The sequence below is a fragment of the Pyrgilauda ruficollis genome, unplaced genomic scaffold (genome assembly GCF_017590135.1).
Source record: "Pyrgilauda ruficollis isolate IOZ18807 unplaced genomic scaffold, ASM1759013v1 scaffold81, whole genome shotgun sequence".
Taxonomy (NCBI): Eukaryota; Metazoa; Chordata; class Aves; order Passeriformes; family Passeridae; genus Pyrgilauda; species Pyrgilauda ruficollis.
In genome coordinates this window covers 962,336-982,701 of record NW_024530044.1, presented here as the reverse complement: position 1 = coordinate 982,701, position 20,366 = coordinate 962,336, and the positions used below count along the sequence as shown (strand labels likewise).

General features: G+C 39.1%; 1 protein-coding gene across 2 annotated transcripts in view; it reads left to right on the top strand.

Moving 5' to 3' along the window:
- COL5A2 (collagen type V alpha 2 chain) overlaps positions 1 to 20,366 on the top strand; it is a 96,408-nt gene that overhangs the window by 29,491 nt on the left and 46,551 nt on the right. For both annotated transcript variants that reach the window (XM_041487604.1, XM_041487605.1), the window contains exon 2: positions 18,719 to 18,943. In XM_041487604.1, coding sequence (XP_041343538.1) covers positions 18,719 to 18,943 — 225 coding nt within the window. The remainder of the gene's footprint in view (positions 1 to 18,718; positions 18,944 to 20,366) is intronic.

The following is a 20,366-nucleotide window of genomic DNA, read 5'->3' as shown; positions in this document are numbered from 1 at the left end:
TTTATTGACTCATGCTGTTGGAGATGAAGGCATCCTGCAGAGCATATGATGACAATCTAAAAAATGTCAGTTTTGTTGAAAATACCCAGTTTACATGGAAACAGTTTGTTGAAAATACCCAGTTTACATGAAAGCTTTTACATACCAAAGTGGCAATAAGCATCTCTACTAGGAAAATCAGTCTGATTTAGTGATTAGAGACCGGTTACTTCATAAAGCCTAGTATGCTAACTCTCCAAACTGTTCCATTGGCCTGGGCATGCAGGCAGCTCCCAGAGGAGCTGCTGGCTTGCGGCAGTCTGGGGCTCAGCATCCTGCTGGCTGTGTGCCATTCCAGCCCTGTTCTGTGCTGGAACTGCCCCAGGCTTGAGCTCACCCTACAAGCAGAGTGCAGGTGTGTTTGGAGATGTCCATGGAGAAACTGCATCTGCCTGGGCAGGCAGAATCTCCTCCACAGATCTTAAATACCCTCCTGCTACTCTCTAATTGACTCAGCAGGAGATGGAATTTATCACTTAGGGCTGCTTTGCTAGGCACAGTAAATCAGGCTCAGGTTGGGTATCCCATGTTGCCCTGTGTGGTAAGAAATTTGTAGAAATCACTGGTTATGAAATTGCCCAGGAATGACTCTTTTCAACATCCCCAAACCTTACCTGGATTTCAAATCCTGGACCATGTGTTCTCACAGGCCATTGTGATTAAGTGAGGAAGTTTTGCTTCCCTCTTTTATTATCTGAGGTGGCATCTTTGGCATTGAGCTGAAATAATTTCCTATTTGTGGAGATGGGAAAGTTCCCACCTATTGAAAGGAGCATTATAACACAGATGTGTTAAGGCTAAACCTCGTGCTGTTTGAATAACTGCTTAGTGTCTGTGCTATGTATGGTGACTTCACGTTGGAACTGGAGTTTCAAAAGGCAAACATGGAACAAACATTGCTCAGTTCTATAGATGATAATAGAGATAAAAAAAATATATATAAATACACAGTGGATACAAAAGGTTGGGGGTCCTTGTGCATTTACTACTTTTAAACATAAGTGGTCAGTAAGTGCTGAAGAGGGAATTTCATCACTGTGAAGAAGGCAGTATGATGTTCATCTGTAAACCATGGGTTTAATCCCAGAACTTTTATCCAGTATTTAAAGAATAATTCTTCTTAAGTATTTGAGTGAACTACTTATTCCATAGCACCAATAATTATCCTATAAATTTATATAGTTTGGAGTAAAAATAAATCATGTTGTCCAAATGTAAATATGGGTCTGTATAAACCAGAAATTTCTGTAGCACTTTGTTAAATTTCTGAAAGATTATTCACTGGGTTCTTGCATTTGGAGGTGAAAGTAATTGTTAGACCATCCATTATCTGACTCTTTTATCTCATACTTCATTCCCTCTCACCACTTTACCCTCGAGCTCGTTATTCTTTGTTTTTATTGATTACATCACTATTGAAAAATGTTGTGTGCCTCATTATCCTAGTTCTTCCAGAATTGTTAAAGGTACCTTTTAGTTTTTTGGTGGCTCCTCACCTATCTAGCTGCAGAATGTGGTCTCTCTGGGAGGTTCTTGTGGATACTTGGCTCCCATTTGTGCTTCTGGATAATGTCAGTGGGGTCTAGTATGTCTGGTGTGGTCTAATGTCATGTCTGCTTGCTTGCTGGAAGTCTTGGGGTTTCAGAGAACCAGACTGAAGGGCCTTGTCTGGTATCCCCACTCTTATTTTCTAACAGGACAGAATCTTTATTATTCTTTAGCGCATCGGCACTAAAGCTCAGCAGTGATTTCTGTTACTTGGAGTTTGAAATTTTTACATTTTATCAATATTCACATGGACTTGAAATTTTGTCCTATGATTGTTTTGGGGGTTTTTTGAAGGCTGACGACAATGTGGCTGTTCTCTAATAGTGGCCAGGGATAATGGATCCCATTATAACTTGGGAGGTTGCTCTGCCTCTTACAGTGAAATTTAGTGTTTGGGCTTCAGTGATACTTACCTGGATCTGTGGGAAGGCCTCAGAGATCAGCTCTAGTACAAATAAATTCCTTTCCAGTTGTAAGAGTCCGGGAACTGCTGCTAAACTAAGTGCAATGAGGCACGAGTCTCAAGTAAATTACATTCTGGATAATAAGAAAACACACTAAGAAATTATACAGAATTTAAATTATTTTTGAGAGAAATAATTTAATATGTTCAGAATCCAATTGATATGCTGAGCTCTAATTGCATAGCTAATATTTCTTTAAAAATGAGCAGTGAGTGGCCTACTAACATAATAGTTAAGATCAGATTAGATTAGCCGCATAAATTGAAACATTGTTTGAATCAGATCTTGAATTGTAATTACCAAGTGCTGTAAGGTCATGATGGAGAATGTGATTTCTTCAGGTACCTGAGAGTGTACAGAGGTGATCTATACCAAACCAAAGCTTTCAATTAATTTGACTGGTTATATAATAAAATCAATAAATGGTGGTGTCTAAGAGTTATTTTTATAATGTAATAATTTCAGTTTGTTCATTTGCAACCATTATTATCAAGTGATATTTTATATTTAGAGGTTGTGTATTTTCTCATGATCGAATAGAAACTAAGAAGTGCAGGTATTTCTGGGTTTTGTACTCAAACCTAAAGAATACTAAGACTTTTAGCCTGTTTCAATGGCCAGACACTCAGCAACTAGCCAAGGTTATTAGAATGGACATTTCTTATTTATGATTAGTCCTTTATTAATGCCACAACTGTATCTCACTCAGCAGTCACCTTTCTGATTCGTTGGCAAGACTCTGAAGTACCAGCAGCCTGTGAGCTATGTGCTTGTGTAAGTTGTTATATTTGATTTATAGACTGTATGCAGTGTCAACTGCACTGCTCTGCTTAATATCAAGAGTATAAGGGGCCCTGAAACAACAAGGCTGTTTATATTCTTCAAGTGCTGATATCCAAGGAATGCCTCAGAGTGAGGTTTTCTTCGAGCACAATGTATTTGTTAAAATGTTGCAGCCAAACATGTGAAACTTGGGACTATGTAACTTGCATTGTTCTTCTAGTACACTGAAAGGATGTTTTGCATCCCAGAACCTTTTTGATGCAGCTTTGTTGAGTAACTGTCTTCTAAAATATGTTTGGATAATTTACAAAAAGGAAGGTATACTTCATAGTACCCAAAGAAATCTATGTTTTGGCATAATATATTTCGAGAACTAAGTCAGACTGACTTCTGGTATTTGCTCTTGATAGGAAAAAAAAAAATCAGAAAACCAGCAAATTACATTGTTCTGGTTTTATATTACTAGATTTCTAAATTGGTGAGTATTGTATTAAAACAAAATTGGAGTGATTTCTATGTAATATAGCAGTTTATCAGGTGTGGACAGTGGGGTGCTTCTGATCTTGAAAGTAAGCTTTTCCCTGTTTGTCCTACAGTACATCCACAGGGAGGATTCTCCACGCACCCCAAACCAAACACAAATTTAAATCAATTACTTGTGTTTGCATTTATGGATTCAGAATTGCAGAGGAGGCTATACCCCTGCTGAAATGTCACAGAGCTCAATACTCAGCTACATCGGTCATTCACTCAAAATTAAAAAAAAACAAACAAAACCCAGCCAACCCCAAAAAGCAACAGTCTTCAATTTTTTTGAAAATTGTGTCTTGGGGGAATTACAAGAAGAATTACAAATTACATACTGCCATGTATGTAATTTGCATAATATATAATTTAATATTTACATAAATATATAAAGCTATTACCTAGCTTTATGTGGGTGCAACCTTTGTTGCACTTTTTACACATGAGAGTAAATGCAATAGCTCATGGCATCTGATACAAATTTAATCTGTCATGTTGACAGTGTTTATTATTCATTTTCAGTGCCTTCTACAACAGTAAGAAAATCAAAACAGCCCTCCAACCGCAAATAAACCCTGTCAAAAACTCCCCTGTCAAGCAGTGAGCAAATTCCTTGTCAAGAAAGGATTTGTGATCCAAATATAGGAGGAAATTCAAATATTCCAAAGTTTCTAGCAGAAGAGCAGAGAGCTAGTCAATGTGAATTGTAAATGTACAAAGAGGAGCTTGATCTTAATTTATTATTCCTAAAAATCGGTTTTGTAATTGTTAAATTAAGGGGGTATAAACTATAACATTAAATTCTGGGTTGGATGTAGAACACAGTAAGAGGCACATTGTTAGATTTATTTTTTACAAATGTCTTCAAAATCATTGATTTTCAATAGATAAAGTTAGTGAAAATACATTAAATTATCCCGGGTAATCATCAGTTCTAGATCAAGCAGTCAATGCTTTTGAGAAGTTCAGCAAAGCTGAACTAACATTTTCCAAAATGTGTCTGAGTGTGACTTGTTAACTTGGGTTTTGTTTCAGCAGTAATGAAATCTGTGCCGGCTCATCCATTAGCCAGAGATTTTTACTGGGATTTTTTTTAGGGCTAACCCAAATAGCTGTCTTATCTGCATTATTTTAGGTTTCTAACAGGTCTTATCCTTGGTTGAGGACTATTCTTAAAATATATATTGTATCTGCATCTCTGGGCATAGATGGCACAATGTTCGTGCACCCTGGACAGGACAGGGATGCTGTGGTTTGGGCTCTGTGTCAGTGAGGTCACTGCAGCAGGGCCTGAACTGCCACCCGAGCTGGCTGAGGTATGACCATGCACAGCCACTCCTTTCTGTCAGGAATATGCTGGGATACCCTCACACCCCCTCCCAGGCTGCCCCCAAAACACCTCTCCTCTCTCTTTTCCAATGCTAGCTCAAGGATTACTCTTCCCCTGCTTTTTCCAGGTTATTCCTGTGATTTTATCTTGCTCATTGAGGTAGAAATGTTGCCTGCCAGCTGGAAACTGCTGGAAACTGGGAGGCCTTTTATGGAAATGCTGACATGACTTTATCTATAGCATAGCAGTGCAAACCATCTGTTTCCAATAAGCTGCTTATTATCTTTTCTTGTCAAACTTATCACTACAAAAATATTTTGCTCCCTTTAATATAAAGGGGTGCAGTTATGGACATGATAAGGAGGAGCTTTATGAAGGATGGTTTTCCCTTTTGATACTGATTTATGCGTGTTTATTTCATTGCCAGAGGCAAAAAGCCATATTCCTTTAATATTCTTCCAGTTAATCTGTTTTAGTAGTTCTTCAGGGATACAACACAGAGGACCACACTTAGACATGTGTCTCATTCTGTGGGTTTTAAAATTGCTGCAGTTTATTGTTTAAAACCGGTGCAGAGGTGACTGTGCTGAAGGGCAGTGGTAAACAGTGGGAGAGTCTGTCAGTGAGAATGTTGATCCATTAACCTCAGTGCAACTCTAGCTCTTCACACAAATCCTGTGTATTTAGCGTGTGAGAATTTGTCTGGTCTTCTGTTTTGCTCACTTAATGCACTTCTATCTGTTGTTTTATCGTGTGTAAAAGAAAGATTCATGACAACAGGTAGAGGTTAGGAGAGCACAGGCTTTGAAGGATTTGACTTAAAAATTGAATAAAGCCCTGGTGAATAGAAGTAGAGAAGACTTAATTCATATGATGATATCAACTCAGTGCTGAAGGCCTGCTGCTTGTGGGTGGTCTAAGAGCATCAATTTGTTTTATTACATGAATCTAGTATATGTTGCAACGTTACTGAAAGCCTGAACTCTCACGTGAAGTTTTGAAAGGAGCCAGGCAGAAAGCCCTCCCGCATGGAGATGTTTGTTGTGTCAGCACTTCACGTTTCCATCACTGCTCTCCTTAAGGCAGAAGTTACCTTGTACCTGAGGGCTGGTGTAAAGCTGTTTTGGAGCACTGGCTGTTCATTGAGTGTTTGGGAGGTCTGGGTGCAGCACGCAGGTGAGGCAGTTCTGCCTGGGATGAGATGCAGAACTCGGTCTTGCTGCACCTACGATACAATCCTCGCTCATATCTTGCCTCTGCCTTTGTGCAGACCAATTGTGTCTCTCTCATGTGTTTTAGCTCCACTGTGGGACACTCCTCCCTCAGAGTGCTCTGTCTTGAGCACTGGTGTGCATCTTCAGTGGGCTGAAATTGTCACTTCTTAGGCCCTGCAGAGCATTTTATTTGAGAAAATTTGTTTGATTATAACAACCCTTTAATGAATTTGATTCCAAGCCTACCAACCTGGTAGGATTAGTGATAATATAATATAGTGATGACATGTTTAGCCTGATTTGCAGAAAAGATTGTTGGCAGTAGCTGCATGAGGCTGTGTTAGCCCAGACCACCAGTGGAGAAGGAGTTAGTGAGGCAGGGCCTTGGCAATCTTGCATTTCTTCACTAGTGTAAATAAATCTAGAAATTGGACACTGTGTTCTGGAGATTGTCACAAACCTCTTTATGGATAGATGCCAGCTATTTCTAATCCTTTGGGAGTTGTCCAGTAGGTAGGTATCTATGTGAAAAACAGCTCCTGATCAAGGAAGTGAAAGTCAAAAGCTTCAGCTGGTGTTAACTGTAGCATAACTGAGATTTCTCAGAGCTGGGTCTTGAAATTAGCAGTGAATGCAACATACTTCCAGCCTTTTTCTTCAAGAAAAATGAGTAGTTTTGGTGGTGACCTTGGTGATTGTAAAGTTCTAAAGGAGCTAAAAGATTAGATTTATTTCAAAAGCTCTGTTAAGTCTGAAGTATAACATCCTTGACTGGTTAATTTAATTGCAGTATCAGGTAGAAGAAAACACATTAATTTGCAGAGATGTTCCAGTCTTGCTTTACAATACAATGCAAGAAGTGACCCAGGCAATAAAGCCACCACTTAAAGGACTTGAACATAAATATCTTACAGGCTTTGAAGAACCAAGATAATGGTCTCACTTCTGTCCTTTGATGATAACAAGCATTGGTCTTTACTGTTACCTAGAGTGTATTCCAACATATTCAGTGCTTTGCTGAACTGGATTCATATTTCTAAATTCACAGTAAAAAGCAGTCAAACGATTGTCTATTTAAGGTGTCATGGTGTACTTCTTCTTTCAGAATTATCAATACCTAAAAAGTCTTGTTGAGCAGCTCTTGAATGAGGAACTGTAATGTTAAAGTGCCTTTTTGGTGTAACACTCAGATGTGTGAGGTGGTGAAGTAAGGCAAATATATAGGTTTTCATTATGGAAGAGGTTTCAAAGAAAGAATTTGGGGTTTGAATGGAAAAGTTGAAGTGGAAGGGATTTGTGGTTCAGAAAATGAAAATATGTAAGAACCTAAAAAGATAGGAAATGAGGGTACTTTTTTGAGGAAAAAATAAGACCACCAAAGACTCTGAGCTTGTGATAAGCTGCAGTTTATCTGAACCAAGCAAAACATTATTTGAGCTTCTCCAGGGAGTGATTCAAAAAATATTGCATAGATTTGGTGAAGGGACTTGCATTATGTTTGTATGCCAAACTGCTGTTTCAATCACAATGTTTTAATGCAAAGCCAGCAATAATTCCCTGTGCAAACAGAGCCCACAGGGCCCTAAGGTGGACTTTTATGTTCTTTATGAAAGTCCTGAACTGTAAGATTCAAACAAGTGATTGGGCTGTTGTTATTTGTTGTTTGTATTGCAGTCTTAAATGGTGTGTGAAAGATGCAATTTGAGATGCAGTTCTTGTAACACAGATAATAATTTCTAATGATCCCCTGCATTAGAGATAAGAAAACAACAAACTTTACTGAAAGGTGTTTATAAGGAGTTGATATGATGCATCATGAAATTTCAGTGCCTCGAAATGTAACACAATAATGCTTTACATAGGATTAAAGCCCACTGACACTAATAAGTGTCTTTTGATGCCATTGGCTCTGTCCACAGAGGTTTATCATTTAATAGCACTGAAGACTTAAGTAAAAAAAAGCTGGTTTTCAGCTGACTTTCTGCCAAATTCTTTCTTGAAACCTTTTCTCTAAGGAAAAAGCATATATTTGTTTTACTTACTATCATGTAACTTTGGAGATGGTTAAACTAAGAGACTTCCACTGTTCCACTGGGTCAAAGGTGCTGTGCAGGATTCCTGGCTTCCAGCTGGTGATTTCCACTTCAGAGCCCAATGTTTGGTTATATTATAGCCCAGTTTTATGTCAGGGTTCCCTGTATGGATTATACTGGCTACTGAGTGCAGTGAAGGCCAAGTTTTGATACCAGCAACTAGAGTACCCACATAGCCTGGATTGTTCCCTAGAAGTGACCTCGAGCTTAATGCTTGAGTTGCATCCATTAAACGTGGATGCTTCTCTCAACCACACATAGGTTTCCATTCTTTTATAGAAATGCTTTATTTTCTCTTTTGTATTTTATGCATTTACATCAACCTACTTTCAGGTCTTAGCTCTGCTTTGGGAGTTAAGTGGTGCAACAAGATGTCAGTATTTGGAGTGCTTTGCTTTGGAAAAAAAATATTATTGTAACTAGGATGCTGCCTCCTTGGGCTTTTAAAGGCTCATATCAAAGAAACAGTAGTAGGGTAAAATTAAAAAGATCTGAAAAATGATGAAGTAGTTTTGAAAGGAGGAAGTAAGGGAAATACTAAATAGATTATGTTCAAAGCAAACAGTAGCTGGAGGTGATGATGGCTGGTTTGTTTTAAACTAGGCATCCCTACTTGAATTTTAATTCATTCCAAACTTTTTAGTATGGATTATTTGCCTGACAAAGTTCATAATGCTTCCTGCCTGAAGTATGGAATGATGTCCAATGATTAGGAGCAGAAGAGCCTGCAGAAAAGCCTTTCATTTCCTCTGTCCCAGAAACCATAATCCTGCAGCAGAGCTAAGTAATGGCTGGTATGTATCCATTTATCACTGCTATGCATCTAAATGACAGGGTGGATAGCATGTCTTCTTTGCTGACCTTTTTATTTTCTCTCTTTTTTTCTTTTTTTAAACATTTGTATGGACCAAGAATTGGGACAGTAACAAAGACAAGTTAAAAATTAAATGGAAATAAAAATATGTAATTTTATCCAGTGCATCATACCATAACACAGAGTCTCCAGGTGACAAAGATACCTGTAGTTCTTCTTTTGTGGGATTTTTCTTACAAAGTTAATGTTGCCATTTTCCACTGTTACATCAAGGCAAAATAAGAAAGTGGATCTTGCTTAAAATTCCTTCTTAAATGTAATGAAATTATGCAGCATTCTGAAAATGGAATGAGGACGTTCTTCACCTGACCTAGCTCTGTTCTTCCTCCAGTGGGATTTAAAGTACCTTGGTCTGCAAATATGAGTCTGCTTGAAGTCATCCTTGTTGCATTGTACAATCACCAACCTGTGCTAGAGAGGAAGCTGCTCTTAAATAACTGAGTTTTCCCTTGCCAGCCTGGATGTGTTGGGGCAACCTTGAAAAGGTCTCATGACTCAGAAATGATGAAAAAGATGGAATTGGGTCAGGTCAGTGAAAACATTTTTCTGCAGCTTGACTTAGATTTTTTTACAAGGCTTTTATTGGTGTGAGGTTCCCTCTAGCAAATCCCAGTGGGTTTTTTTTTTACTGAAATAGGTGATTTCAAACATCCTGAGAATGAAAGAAAAGGTTTTCAAGTTATGTAGCTAATAAAAGGACTGTCCTTGGTATTTCAGTAAAGAAATGCTCTCTCAACCCTCAAAAAACCCACAACCCACGTTGTAGAAACATTCCTGAGCAATGCTAATTGTCTTGCTTTTATATTCAGTCTTAAGTTTTTTTATCCCAAACCTTTATTGAAATGAGCTGAGCCCTACTCACTTGTTACTTACTATCATTGTTCCTTTTACACACTAAAAGGAGGAAACTGCTTATTGCTGCTATATCTGTAAGTAATAAATAAGTTTAACTCTCTTGGGCATGAGACACATCTAAATCCCTATCTCTTCCTCATGTACATGTGTGTCATTATATTCAGGATTACACTTGAAAACTAGGCTGCTCTTTTAGAACCTTCCTCTCTGATGCTGTGCAGAAAGCAGCCATGGTGCCCTGAGGGCTGCCAAAGTCTGTTCCATGTCAACTTGGAACCAGAAGTCGCTGACTGAGCTGTCTGAACTGTGGCAAAGGTAATGGTGGCAGAAAAGAAACCAGAGGCTTTGTTCCTGAAATTTTTGCAGATTTTTTGCTTACCATTCTTCTTTTTCACTTTCATGGAGGCCCAGAATTTCAGCAAATGAATGGCTTTGCTGTACAAACAGCATATTATGAGTACAGCTTTCCAGCAATACCTTCCTACTCCACCCAAACACTGGGTAGTTTTCACTTCAGTTTGAAATGCTGAGCCTGTTGGAATGCAAGGATTTTTAATTATGGAACTGAGTTTTCTTGCTAATTACAAATCTTTATTTTTAGTTGAAAAACAGGGTGATATTAGCCAGCAAGGATGCATTTAGGGGATTACAGGAGTCCATTTTGCAAGCCACAATGTAGAATAGATTTGTGGAAAAGGCATGTGTAATGATAGGTTGCTGTTGAACTTTGATGTGTATGGCTTCAAAGAATGAGGGTGTTTGGGCAGCAGCAAATGTTTCTCTTAGATATAATACAAAAATACATCCATATGCATTTTATGTGACTTCAAAAGAACTAAATCCTGCAAAACAAGGAAGGCAAACCAGTTATTTTGCAGTTCATTCTTTTACCAGTTAGACTCTGCGTGTTAGAGCATATGTGAAACTGGAACGGTGGAACTTGTAAGATTTGGAATAGATGGGTACAGAGAAGAGCAGACAGAGCTAGGGGCTATTTATTTAATGCATTTCCCCCTTTCCACTGAATTGGTTAAATCTCATTGCCTTCTATGAGATGATTGGCTTGGTGCACAAGTGAAGCCACTGTTTACTTTTGATTCAGCAACGCTTCTGACACCATCTCCCATAGCACCCATGGACAAACTGGGGAAGTACTCAGTATGGTACTGAACAGGTGGCTAACAAGGTGAATGATGAACTGGTGGGACTACTGAGTTCACAGAGTAATAGCTGGCAATTCTGAGTCCAGCTGGTGGCTAGATCATGGTGACATTCCGCAGGGAACACCAAGAGATGGTTATTTCGGAACCTGGCTGACACAGTGCAGCCTTACCCTGCATGGCTTGTTCCTTGGGCCATAGGTTTCTGGCTGAATGGACAGCCAGGGTGGTTTCTTGTGAATTGTCCCTAGATTTATTGCAGGATTCCAAATGGGCTGCGAGTGGAGATTGTGTCTCACTGATAATGGCACAGGAAGTAGCTGACAGAATTTTCTTCACAGCCAAAATGCATTATTTTTACTAAATTGCAGCGGTCCAAGTCTGCCTTTTGGAAAGACCAAAATCAAACATTTATGGATTCCAGAAAGGGAGCCAAAATAGACTGTAGAATAATATTACATTTTTACTGTAATCTTGCTATTTTAGACTTAAGTTTAGAAATATTATGTGCAGTTCATTATGTCCTGATCACATTTGCTTAAATTTCCAGTAGCAGCAAGTTGGGCAGGATTTCCACTGTTGGGGTGTGTTTGTTTTCAGAAGGTTTCAACCTCTTACATTCTGGGCAATGTGCTAATTTGCAGGTTTAGTTTTGTTTTAGTTTTAAAGACAATTCCTGCATTGCTGAGCTTGTGCGCGTTCAGCAGTGCCAAGACCAGGCCCTGCCTTCACTGCCTGAAACGTGTTTGCTGTGTGTTCTGTTTGTGAGCTCCCCACCAAAAGAATCTGATGTTTCTCTGGGACCAGCCTGTCTTCATGCAAATGAAGTGATTCCTCTTAAAAATGTCATCCCGTAGTCAAGAATGTGCTCCAACATTTTGCTTATAAAATGGAATGATCTCTGTTGCCTCAAGCCTCTTTTGAGATAATAAACATAATAATTGCCCATGATAAGCACTTTGTTTAGGCTTTTTCTGCACTGACTCAGCAGTAGCTGAACTGACTTTAACTACCTTGCATGACAAAGTCCAAGCAGAGCGTTTGTGGCCCTGTAGGCTCCAGCAGATACCAGGGACCCTGCTACTGGCTGCCTTTTGACTGATTTGCTCCAACTGCTGAAATCTGCAGAAGTGTTTTCTCAGGCATGCCCTGAATGCCTCCCCATGACAGTCTCTGTGTAGCCTTGGACATTTGGAAGTAATTTTATTTCCCACTGTATGCTGGAGGCTTCAATGTAGTCATCCAAGAGTACTTGTATAAGCACTGCTGGCATATCAGGCACTTCAGCTGCCTCCTTCACCCTCTTCTCCTGCAGGCACCCAGCAGTGTGTCCAGCCAACCTACTTGTGAGCTGAAGTAAAAACAGAGAAAAACAAAGTTAAACATATTTACATCTAACCTTGTTGATGGGATAACTCTAATGAGTTAGTTTAACTGAGTGCTTTTGAAATAGACACGTCCAAGACTGGGATAACCAAAAGGAAAGGACCAGTCTGACTAAACTTTGAGCAAGGTTGCTTCGGCACAGTTTCCTGCCTTGTCTGGAGTGTTGACTCAACAAGGTTTGAGTCTTGTTCAGCAGCTCAGGACCTGTGAGGTTAAGATGTAGATACAACACCATGATTTGCTTTTAGGGAATTGAATAGTATAATAAACATTGGATAATGCTGTGGGACTGGTGAGAGAAAGCCTTTTCACTGGAAGGGATCCCAGTATTATCTGCCTTTGTATTCAGCATGTGTTGGATCTTGTAATAAAAACATTGTTCTTGATTGTTCTGTGTTGGAAACGAAACATCTATAAAAAGGCAAGCAAAAGTTCTCTTTGCCCTGATGGAGACATAAATTCATGAACCAGTGAGAAAAAGGGGAAATAGGGACCACCAAACCAATTGTAGGATAGTATTGATTCCATCCAAGTAAGTGTAGAAACACTTGCATACTTCAGATACTGGTTTACAATTAATTTGGAGGTTTTAGAATGTATCCTAAGCATAGTTTTTCCTATTCAGTTTCCCCCATTCAGTCAAAATTGAAATCACAATGCTGAGCAGAAACAGATTTATTTATTTATTTATTCATTTATAGATTTATTTATTTATTTGCTGGAAGAAACAAACCCCATCTGCCTGGTCACACTAAGAGAGCCCTTTACCTGAGACATTATTTCTTCTCCCAAGCCAGGGTATATTGTTCTGCTGTTGCTTTCTGCTTGTGACTGCTGCTTAGAGCTTTTTTTTTTTTTTTTTTTTTTTTTTCTTATTTGGTAAATATCTGAGGGTGAACTCCCTCCCAGCCAGAAGCAACTGGCCAGATGCAGTGTATGGGTTTAGGAAGGCTTCATTGATGGTCACAGCAATTCCAACAATTAGTTAAGTGTATTCTTGGGAGCTGATTTGCACCTACTGCTTCACAGTATTTATTCATACTTAATGATACTTGTGGTTTCTGCAGAGAAAGCAGCTGAGCCTGTAATTTTCCAGCTGAAAATACATATTTTAAAATTATCTACATTATTTAAGAGAATACTCTGGAACTTTTCTACTTCTGAAGTCTTGCAGCTCCTTGACTAGAGAGTTGAGCTCCTCAGTCACATTCAAACTCACTTGGACTTTAAAGAATTCAACACCTTTTATTCTGTGGAATGCTGTTAAAAAGGCTTATTAATTGTCAACTTAGCAAATGATCCCCTAGGATTTTTTTAAGCAGGAACTCTGAAGGATGGATTAGCTCTCCCCCACCTCTTTTCCTAAGAAAAAGTTCTGATAAAATCTGGTTTGTTACAGGTTTGTGTTTTAAACTTTGTGCCTGTGTACATTCCCATAAGTTTAATGCAAGGGATTTGTTCTTACCCACATTTTTTACAAGGGAGGTAGGGCAGTAACTTGGAATTCCCTTCTCTTCCTAAATGCTTATGTGCACAAATTGTGCATCAATTCAGTCTTTTATTAGTAAAGTATTCCAGGTTCATCCTCATGTATGTAACTGTAAAGTACTTAGGTAAATTCTTTCTGTTAATCATTATTAACAAGAATTGTTTCTGTGCAACAAATGCAAAATATATTTTGTACTTCTCAGCAGTCTTGAAAACTGATTTTCAGAATAATTGATGTTTACATTATAATTTGCAAGTCCCAGTAATTATTTATATTAGTATTATAAATTATATCAGTATTATGAATGATAATATTTGATTACTACTCAGTAAAAACCACCAAAATTGAAAAAAAAAAGTATGATTCCTATAGGAGTAAATGGTTTTTCCCATTGATTCAATGGGATCTGGATCAAGCCCTACATGGCTGTTGCAGCAGGCTGACAGTCAAACATTATTAAGCCCAAGCTCCTCTTGTCCCTGTCCTGGCAGCTGTACACATGCACAGCATCTGCAGAATGGTTGTTAGCACGTATTGTCTTTCATGTTGATTTACTTCTGCACTTCTGATTTGTGAGTCAGGAGGCTTAACTTTTGTAATTCATATCTCAAAACTCAGCTTTTCATTTTCTAGCTTTTTAAACTTTAAAACCACTGTATCTGTGTAATCTTATATTTCCCTATGCTTTTCACAAACTAGTATGAGGATGACAAAGAGAAGATGAGAAGACCCCTGTGCAAGCAGTTTTATTTCCAACCCTTTTTCATTAAATAACTGTACCCGTTCTGTTCCAGTCTTTTTATGTTAAACAATGCAAAAGAATTGGACTTTGGTTACACTATGCATCAAGAAGCCCATCCTGGCAGAAGAAAGCCTATGACTGGCAGACTGCTTTCAGTACCAGTCATCATCTTTTTGGCTTTTGTTAGACTGTGTTCTCTACCACTGTAGGTCTGTCAGCCTCTAGATTCCTTTGATTAGCACATTTGGTAGGACCAGTAAAAATGTGATGAAATGGAGCTGCTTTGATGCCAAATCCTTTTCTTTTCCTAGTTGTTTCATCTATGACTCAATGCTGTTCATGTCTGCAGAAAACACTCATATATGCAGGTTTTGCTTGGGCCATTTATTTTCTTCAAGTAGGTCACTGAAAGATGTATTCCTGTCGTTCCTATACCTGCCATCACCTCAGCTGAGGTAGTGGTGGTTCACTGCTTCTACTTTTTATGGTGCACATTTTTGTGGTGTCATTTTCCCTCTTTCTGTCTGTCTTTCTGTCTGTCTTTCTTTCTTTCTATTTGTTCTGCTTGATTCCATGTCCAGGCTTTACTTTCCTTTTTCCATATGCAAGATGAAAACCAGGCATCAAAGAAAGCAATATAGGCACAATAATGTGAAGTAAGCAACTTTTAACAACAAATGACGCAGCAGTAAATTTTGAGGTGTTGCTTTCAAAATGATGTGGTGAAAAATTGAAATGATTTCATATGCTGTCTTCTAAAATCCTTTTCTTGCTGTTGGCTTGAGAATTAACCTTGAGAGAGATGTACCTTGAAATGAAAACAAGCTCAGCACAGGCAGCCCAGAGCAGAGGAGGCCTTACGCACCTGGTCTGTGCACGACCTTTGACACTTGCTCGTGATGACTGATGGACAGTGACAGCCATCTAGTGGCTGGCATGGCATGTTGGGACCCCTGTCCCCTTCCTCCCCTGCCAGTAATTAGTACAGCTTCAGTGGTGTCACCAAACTGGGTATGGCAGTGCCTGGTGTGATTTTACTTCTGAGCTGCTGCTGATAGTTTCTGTGTCTGAGGATCTGGTAAATTAGCCGTAACTGACAGTTTGACTGCTGATAAATTACATCTTTAAAGTTGAACCCTACTCCAACACATACAGCAGAAAAAAAATTGCATTTTACCTGCTGTGCTTTGCATTGAAATCCTCTTTCTGAAGGTTGGTTGTTGTGTAAACTCATGGATGAATGAGTCCTTAAATGTATCATTGGGTGTCTCTCTTACCTTGCCTTTTATATTTGCAGACTGCTTTGAGATTCAGTGGGTTTGAATCCTGTTCTTTAGTCAGGTCCATTACCAACTAGAGTTGTACTTTTTTATTGGTAAGAAAGGAATTGGTTAATGGCGTAGCAGATCCTTTTGCCTCATTAAAAATTTCCAAAGCTGCTTCTCAAGCCACTCAGCACCTTATGGTACAGCTGTAGAGGTAGAAAGAACATGTGATCTATAAAGAGTTTGTAACTTGGTCTCTGTGATTAAAACAAACCTGCAAATTTCCAAGCCAGAGAGGAAATGGTAGAATGATTTCCTTTGCTGCCTTTGCTGCTCTGGGTGTAGCTGGATAACATGCCTGCAGTTCAGGCCTGGGAATAGAATGTCAGAATGTTCTTGTGAAATGAGCTGGCTTTGAAACAGCTGCCCTTTCCAGGTTACTCTTTCAGTGTAATGCAGTCACAGCAGAAAACAGCCCCTAGGAGCACTGAATAATAAAAAGATGTATTGTTTTGTTTTCTGACAAAATTACGAGGTGGTAGGTTTTTTCCTTTCGGTTTTGGATTAAAAAAAAAATAATTTTTTTTCATTGTCATCATATCTGCAATCTGATAGGGAAGCAGACTTCTTAGTAGCTTTCAGAAGTTGGTATGTGCTTTTCCCCCTGCCTTTGCCTCTTTTCCAGCCGCTGAGCAGGACCCAGGCAGAAGCTAGTCACCATCTGGCTCAGCTCTGATTTGCCAAAGCAGTTGCTATGTGGTTTATCTGAAGTTATGACAGAATGCTGACTTTGGGCTCAATAACTTAGAAATTTCATTTATGCAAACTGTTGCTCTTTTGAACAGCACAACGAGTTCTGTGGGTGATACATTAAAGAAGACATAGACCATATGCCAGACATCTGGGGGGAAAAGGCTAAATATGTCAGACAGTGCATTATGTCATGCTCACAAGGGAGAAATGAGAAGAGTGGTTTCCAAAATATGATCTGCAGTTTGGAAAATGATTCTCACAGTGTCATAAATGGACTGTACAGCACACTTGGTTGACGTCTTTACTTCACACTGAAAACATTTCCTCCTGAGCTTCTGCAGCACCTCTTCGAGTCATTTAGTCTGTTGGTGTGATAAAGCAATTGAAGAGGAGCTGATCTGGTGAAAATTTCAATTTGAGTTTGTGTTAAAAAGCTGTTAGTGATGGCAGGCAACAGTTAATGGCACATCTGCTCCCTTTCTTCAAGCTTTGACTTTGATGGAGTAACTGGGCTTGAGATGAGGCACAAAGCTGAAATTCCAAATCTGCTCATATTTATTGCTTTGTAATTTTCTGTTTACATCTGGTTTAAATTAGGACAGAAATGTATGGAACAGTGAAAGTGTCTTTGTGCTTAGAGCTGTTATTTTTTACACTAGTAACAGGTTTGCTTAAACAAACAATGGTTATGATGTTTGATTAGGCAGATGTGTCCTGTGTATATAATTGACTCCCAGTCTTGTATCAGTTAGAAATTAGATTAGACGTGTTTGGGAACTTTCAGTAGTGGTTTTAACTGGATTGTCCAATTTCAAAGATATTTTGGATAGGAGGGATTTCTGTGGTCAGATGGAGCTCCCACCCATGTAAGATCAGTCTTCTCTGCAGCATCTCAGGAGTCAGGAGAATAATTTTTCAACTGTGAGTGACAGCTTTGCCATGTGTGACTCAGACACTGTCTTGGCACTGGCCTTCTTGGTTTGCAAGTTGTGACACATGGTCTGTGGACAGCTTGGGGACAGTTCTTTTGCAGCTGCTTGCTCCTTTAGGGGATGAAATATTCATTAGGACAAAATGAAAAAGTCCTTTCTTGCTGCCTGGGCATTCTGTGAAATGTTGGATACACTAGCAAAACTTTCTACATTACTTGTTTTTTTGAACTCTTTCTCAGATATATTTTAATTTTAGAAGAAGATACTGAGATATACTCACCTCATGATTAAAAAAAATCCAAACATATCCAGTGTGTTTGGTTACAAAGTAGGAATAAAACAAAGGCAAAAACTTATATATGGTAAAACAGTACAAATGTAAGTGTGATTGTGTGAATAAATAAATAGAGAGGATGTATGCATGTAGTCAGTCCATACTGGTCCTGTATAAATGGTGACAAAGGATGGTCTTTCATATATGGTTAAAATATCTAAGGGGTATTTTGTATGTAGTTAAGATATATCCATGGCAATATTGTTTGTATGTTGGGTTAATCATGTGGGGCCATGGCCAGATTATAAAAACTGGACATGAATCATGTGAGGAGCCTCTTGTTACTCAGCTGGAGACTCTGCTGCAAGTACCACTGCAGTGGGTGCTGCTGCTGCCTCTGGACAGAGGCTGGCTGTCCTGTTTGGAAGAATTGATTCTCAGTGCTGATATTCTCCCACACCAATAAATAAATCTCACCCAATAAATGGGATGTGTTTTTTTTCTTTTTTCTTTCCCTCAACTGCTGCTGGGTCTGTTGAGCCCTGTCCCATCTGGCTGCATAGGCCAGCAGGGAGCAGGCAGCCTGTGCTGTTCCAGACAGAAGTCACAGGTTCTTGTCCCCAGTCAGATCTCTGCAATGTGCTGTGCTCAGCACTTGCACAGAGCTGGGAATTGGCAGGAATTCCTCAGGGCAGAGATGACACCCCACTGAGCAGAATGACATCCAAAGACTCATGAGGCAAAGTTCCTTTGATAGTGTGGGGAAATTGGGGACTCTGTTTTACTTCTTTCTGATCAAGAAGTAAGGTGGTAAAAGAAAAAAGACACGTCTCTTAAAAGTCCTTAACATCAGCTTGAGCTATGCTGGTATGTTGTTTTCTCTGTGTATACAATGCTGCTTCTCATCTCCAGATGTGCTTTTTCCTTGTCCAGTCCCATTACTTTGATTTCATGGTTGGAAAATGTGTTGTATATTCTCTTCTCTGTCCCAGGAGAAGATGGTGAAGAAATAGCCTGCACTCAGAATGGACAGATGTACCTGAACAGGGATATTTGGAAGCCCTCACCGTGCCAAATCTGTGTCTGTGACAATGGAGCTATTCTTTGCGATGAAATCCAGTGTCAAGACTTGCTGGAGTGTGAGAACCCTCAGGTGCCCCCAGGAGAGTGCTGTCCTGTGTGTCCCCATACACCACGGGACTTTGACCCCACCATAGGTAAGAGCCTTTTCTAGTTTGAAAGGAGAGACAGCCCAAAGAACTAGGAACCTTGTGGTACAGAAGTTCCTAATGCTATTTTTATGGTGAAAATTTAAGTCTGAAAATAGTACATATTTTGCTGTTATCATCCCTCTTGGGCTGCCCCATAGCTGTCTGAAAACAGTTTGCTTTGGACTGAGACTCATATAAGTCCAAATGGCTTTACAGCTAAAAGGTTGATCTGAAACCTGTCTTGATATTTTGAGGAGGTTGTTTTCTGCCTTCTTTTTGTGGTTCATCTGAAACTGAAAGATAAGTATATATAATAAACATATTAAAAAATCTATATATTGAATACATAACTGTATAAAATAAGTGCATTCTTTCAAATGCTCAATTCAGAGACCCTCTAATAAATGTAAACTGAGTAAATGTAAAATGTTTCCCCAAAGTGGAAACATCCTTTTGTGAGATATAAAAGAAGCATGAAGCATTACTGACTCTCTATTTGCATATTTTCTATTATATACCTTAAAGATTAAGTCTTTTCTTCCTGGAGAGACTTGGATAAAGGAATCCCCCCTCAATTTTCCTAAAAGACAATTGTTCACCTTGAAATTAAAGCTACATAACACTGTGTATTGAATTATTAGAGCTACATTCAGTGCATAATAATTAATTTCTTCAGGAGATATAATTGCTGTTGATCAGCTTAATATTGAACAAAGCAGAGATAAAGACAAAAGCAGGGACTGTTGTAATTGAGCAAGATGTGGTGAGCATTAATAAATAGATGGTGCATCCTGCTCTGGTTTGGGAGCCATTGAGCCAACACCAGCAGGGTACACCCAGCAAATATAAAAGCAGTGTGGATACATCCCAAATTCCTTATTGTTATTCGAGGCATTTATATAATATTCTTCTGAAGGATTTTTGTGGGCATGAGTGTGGCTATATGGCTCTGAATGCACACCCATGGTAGTGCAGGTGCTTTCTACAAAACAAAAAAGGCCAAAAGTCCCACTGTGAACTCTGTCTTCTGAAAAATACCATGTAATATATTGTGGATCCATCAACAGTTATTGTTGGAGTCAGTAGTAAAGCTTCCCTTGCCTTTCTGTCAGTCATTAGACCAGCATCTGACAATCTGAGAAGATACCCTGCTTTCCCAAAGTGTTTTTTGTTACTCTGTGCAATGAGGAAAAAGGCTGAGAATTAGAGGACATTTTTGCACAGTGTTGTGATTCCTCACACCTGAACCAGGGAGTATGTGTGTCCCTGGGAGCTCTCCCAGCTCCCTGTAGGAAATGCACCATCCCCTCTTCCTCCAGGATCAGGGGTGGCTCTAGCTGCAACACCTTCACTCAACTCTTACTGTATTCTGTCTCTCAGAGCAAAATCACTAATTTCTTCTCTTTTCTTCTTTTGTCCTTTCTCATAG